This window comes from Meles meles, chromosome 7 (genome assembly GCF_922984935.1).
Source record: "Meles meles chromosome 7, mMelMel3.1 paternal haplotype, whole genome shotgun sequence".
Taxonomy (NCBI): Eukaryota; Metazoa; Chordata; class Mammalia; order Carnivora; family Mustelidae; genus Meles; species Meles meles.
In genome coordinates this window covers 94,371,087-94,375,771 of record NC_060072.1, presented here as the reverse complement: position 1 = coordinate 94,375,771, position 4,685 = coordinate 94,371,087, and the positions used below count along the sequence as shown (strand labels likewise).

The 4,685-nt window shown below is 38.9% G+C and overlaps 1 protein-coding gene across 1 annotated transcript; it reads right to left on the bottom strand.

Annotated features, from left to right (window-relative positions):
- Positions 1-3,414: 3,414 nt before the first annotated feature.
- Positions 3,415-4,338, bottom strand: LOC123947161 (olfactory receptor 6C3-like). The gene is given in 1 exon segment (XM_046013170.1): positions 3,415-4,338. A coding segment is annotated over 1 exon segment (924 nt).
- Between the last annotated feature and the right edge of the window lie 347 nt (positions 4,339-4,685).

Here is a 4,685-nt window from a genome sequence, read left to right as displayed (position 1 = left end):
CACCTGGGTCTAACGAAAGAAAGAAGATGAACAGCCTGAAAAATCAACTCCTTTTGGATCCTTAGAGCAGGCAAATCAGATTGAAAATCAGACAGATAAAAATAAGAAGTGAAGGTTTAAGGGAGTAGAAGCTCATGAGCAGGAACTGCCATAAGGTCCAGTGCCAGAGTAGGAAAACCTGAAGTATAATGTCAGAAAAATCACCTCATGCTTCTTCATGGGAAGAGGAAATGGGACCATTCTGAAATACATGATAGTGCTGTGCCTTAAGAGAGCCAGCCCTCACAAAAATCTCGCTGATCAGAGCCTAACCTGCTGGGACTCTATAGAGCTTAACTGACCCCAGTTAAGGAAATACCCAACTCCAGTATCCTCTAGCCTTCCATGTGGGGAAAAAGGAAATACTGAACTCCAGCCCACTCTAACCTTCCTGTTCTACTAAAGTGGAGAAAAAAAAAAAACAAAACTGAGAAGCACTTACAAAATTTATAGCCCAGAGGCCAAGGCTCACTAAGACACTGAGCCCTAACCATAGGGCTATAGAATCCTTCCCCTCTTCCCATGCCTGACCATCACATTTCTAAAAGTCTGCTTGCTCTGTTTCTTTTACCCAGTGCATTGTGTCTGGGTGTCAAGAAAAGAATACAAGCATAACAAAGGCAAAAAAAAAAAAAAAATGAAGAGTCAGAGCATGATTCAGAACCAGACATGGCAGAGGTGTTAGAATATTAAGCCTGGAAATTTGAAATAAATATGATATGATTTGATATGATTAATATCACAAGGGATCTAGGGGGTAAAGTAGATGGAAAGCAAGAACAGAATGGAAAGATAAGCATAGAGTTACAATCCAAAAACCCCATACAAACAAACAAACAAACAACCACCATCACCAACAACAAAAATCCCTGAAGAAATAAAGAATTCTTAGACAAACAGGGGGCGCCTGGGTGGCTCAGTGGGTTAAAGCCTCTGCTTTCGGCTCAGGTCATGATCCCAGAGTCCTGGGATCGAGCCCCATATCGGGCTCTCTGCTCCGTGGGGAGCCTGCTTCCTCCTATCTCTCTCTCTCTCTGCCTGCCTCTCTGCCTACTTGTGATCTCTTTCTGTCAAATAAAAAAATAAAAATTAAAAAAAAAAAAGAATTCTTAGACAAACAGAAATTAAATGTATGTGAAGTCAATATCCAGGCTGGATGGAATTGTTAAGAGAAATACTTTAAAAAGAAGGAAAATAATATAGTTCACTGTGTCAGAGATTTACATAAAGTAAGGAAGAGCAGTGCAGAAAGGAGAGTCGAAGTTAAAATAAAAACATTAATTTGTTGGTGCTCCTGGGTGGCTAAGTGGGTTAAAGCCTCTGCCTTTGAAGAGGTTATGCTGAGTGAAATAAGTCAAGCAGAGAGAGTCAAGTATCATATGGTCTCACTTATTTGTGGAGCATAACAAAGAACACGGAGGACATGGGGAGATGGAGAGGAGAGGGAGTTGAGGGAAACTGGAAGGGGAGATGAACCATGAGAGACTATGGACTCTGAAAAACAACCAGAGGGTTTTGAAGGAGTGGGGGAGGGGGGTGGGAGGTTGAGGAACCAGGTGGTGGGTAATAGGGAGGGCACGTACTGCATGGAGCACTGGGTGTGATGCAAAAGCAATGAACACTGTTACGCTGAAAATAAACAAATAAAAATAAATAAATCAATTAATTAAAAAAAAAGCCTCTGCCTTTGGCTCTGGTCATAATCCCAGGTTTCTTGGATGGAGCCCCACATAGGGCTCTCTGCTCAGCAGGGAGTCTGCTTCCTCCTCTCTCTCTGCCTGCTTCTCTGCCTACTTTCGATCTCTACCTGTCAAATAAATAAATAAAATCTTTTAAAAAAACCCACAAAAACAAAACATTAGTTTGTTAACTTAGGGCATTTGACATACCCTAGGTGATTGTAGGCTGCTGAGAACAAGAAGGATCTGAATGGCAAGATGTTGCTTCAAGGACCTGAGGTAACACAGAAACAGAGGGAGCAAGAGATTACTACCTCCATAAAATAAGAAAATAAGGAAATGGGCAAAATCTTCAAACTGGGACGATCCCCATGGAAGTGTGAGAAGGCACATCCTTGGAAAAGGTTTGAGAGGCCCCCAGAATTTTGTGGACTGAAGCTGGACTGAAGGGTATGGTCTTCCTCTATACAAATCCAGGTTTATAAGACTGAGAGGCCATTGTTTTTTCAGATATGCAAGTATCAATCCAAAGGTGCAAGAAACATGAAGAAACAGAGAAAATTCTCCAATTAAATAACAAAATCTTCATTAGCAGAGTCTAGAGAAATATAGGCACATCTGACAAATTATTCAAAATAACTACCATAAGATGCTCAATGAATTAGGAAAGTGTCATGTGTTTTATTTTTATTGCATTTGCTTCAAATCTTTAATAGGTATAAATAGTTTTTTAAAGATTTTATTTATTTATTTGACAGAACGAATGAGAATGAAAGGTAGCCCAAGTAGGCAGAGTGGGAGTCAGAGGGAGAGGGAGAAGTAGGGTCTCCAATGAGCAGGGTGCCTGATGCAGGACTCGATCTCAGGACCTGGGATCATGACATGAATGGAAGGCAGATGCTTAAGTGACTGAGCCACCCAGGTGCCCCAAGTATAAATACTTAAAAAAATGATAGAGGACATGGAAATTCTATAAATAGTACGTAATATCATGACCAATATTTACCTTGTAATATGCACTAAATTTCACAAAATGCTCTACATTTAAAGTATAAATCACTACTTATTACGTTTAAGGACGGATTTTAATATACAAGAGTTTGGGAGTGTAGATTTTTAAAATTAACATATAATTATTATTTGCACCAGGCGTACAAGTCTGTGAATCATCAGGCTTACACATTTCACAGCACGCACCATAGCACATACCCTCCCAATGTCCATAACCCAGCTATCCCACACTACCACCTTACCCCCAGCAACCCTTAGTTTGTTTTGTGAGATTAAATGTCTTTTTTAAAAAAAATGTTAAGAGATCATCAATGAACTACTTGAAAACACACAAGAGATCACACTCGAATTTTGAAACTATAGGTGCCACTTAGGGAATTTATTAACAGAATTAACACTATTTTCCATACCGTGCTATAGAGTATGTATTATAGAAATGCACTTCATTTTGACAAAGTTTTTTAGGAGAAATAAAGTTTACCATATTTTCAAATAAGTCAATAAACAATGCATTGAAGACACTTTGGTACAGAAGTGGAAGAAATGAACCGGGAAAATATTTAACTATAATGGGGCATATAAGAGACAATAAGAAGAAGCATACTGATATGGATATTTAGGAATTTCAGAATTTTACCTAGTTATTCTTTAGACTCTCCTTCCCCCCGCCCCCTGGAGAAATATTTCATTTACTTGAAGAAAATACTACTTTATGGACCACATCTCTGAAGGCTTGTTTTACTTGCTGGTTTCTCAGAGTGTAAATGAAGGGGTTTAGCATGGGGGCAACAGAGGTGTTGAGAATAGCTACTCCTTTTGTCAATGATGACTTTTCTTTTGCATACATAAATATACAGCTTCCATTAGAAATGGAAATGACAATCATATGAGAGGAACATGTGGAGAAAGCCTTTTTTCTCTGACTGGCAGATGGGATTCTCAAAATCGTTCTGATAATATACATATAAGATAAAATCACCAGTGCCAAAGTGAATAGCAGAGCAACCAAAGCAAAGTAAAAACCAATCACTTCTAGGAGCCACGTATCTGAACAGGACAGTTGTAGAAGGGGAAAACAGTCACACGCAAAGTGATAGATGACATTGGAAGTGCAGTAATCCAGCTGGAGCAGAAGCATGAGGGGTGGGAAAATGGTCAGGAACCCACCCAGCCACACACAGAGCACAAGCACTGTGCAGAGTTTCCTGTTCATGATGGTGGTGTAATGAAGGGGCTTGCAGATGGCAACATAGCCATCATAAGACATGGCAGTTAGAATGTAAAATTCTGTCACCCCCATGAAAATAAAGAAAAAGAGCTGGGCTGCACAGTTGTTATAGGAAATAGTCTTATCCCTGGTGATAATGGCCCCCAGAAATCTAGGAATACACACAGTTGTAAATTAGATTTCTAAGAAAGAGAAGTTTCGGAGGAAGAAATACATTGGTGTCTGTAGATGAGGGTCCACCAAGGTTAGGGTGATGATAGTCAGGTTTCCAGTGACACTTAATAAGTATGTGATAAATAAGAAGAGAAAAATCACAATCTGAAGGTCAGGATCATCAGAAAGGCCTAGCAGGACAAACTCTGTGATCCCTGTGTGGTTCATTCCTCTCTCTCTCTCCTTGTCTTCTTTTAAAGTTATTTAGGTGTCCAGAGAATTAAAGGGAGGAGATGCAAGTTATAATTCATGATGATCAATATCACCATCATTGATACCATTGTAAAATACATTCAATAGTCTTTGATGATCTTATTTTCTTTTGATCCTCTTGTTTGCATTTGGTTGCATTTGGTTGTGAGTTTTGTTTTTTTTTTAGTTTTCTTACATTTCTTTGAAATTTAGCAGGAGTCAAAAAAAAAAAGAAAAAGAAATGTAGCAGAAGAAATTTGGAAACCTTTATACAATAACTCACATCATTGAAAGATGGTAAATAAAATCAGTACTTCTTGCTT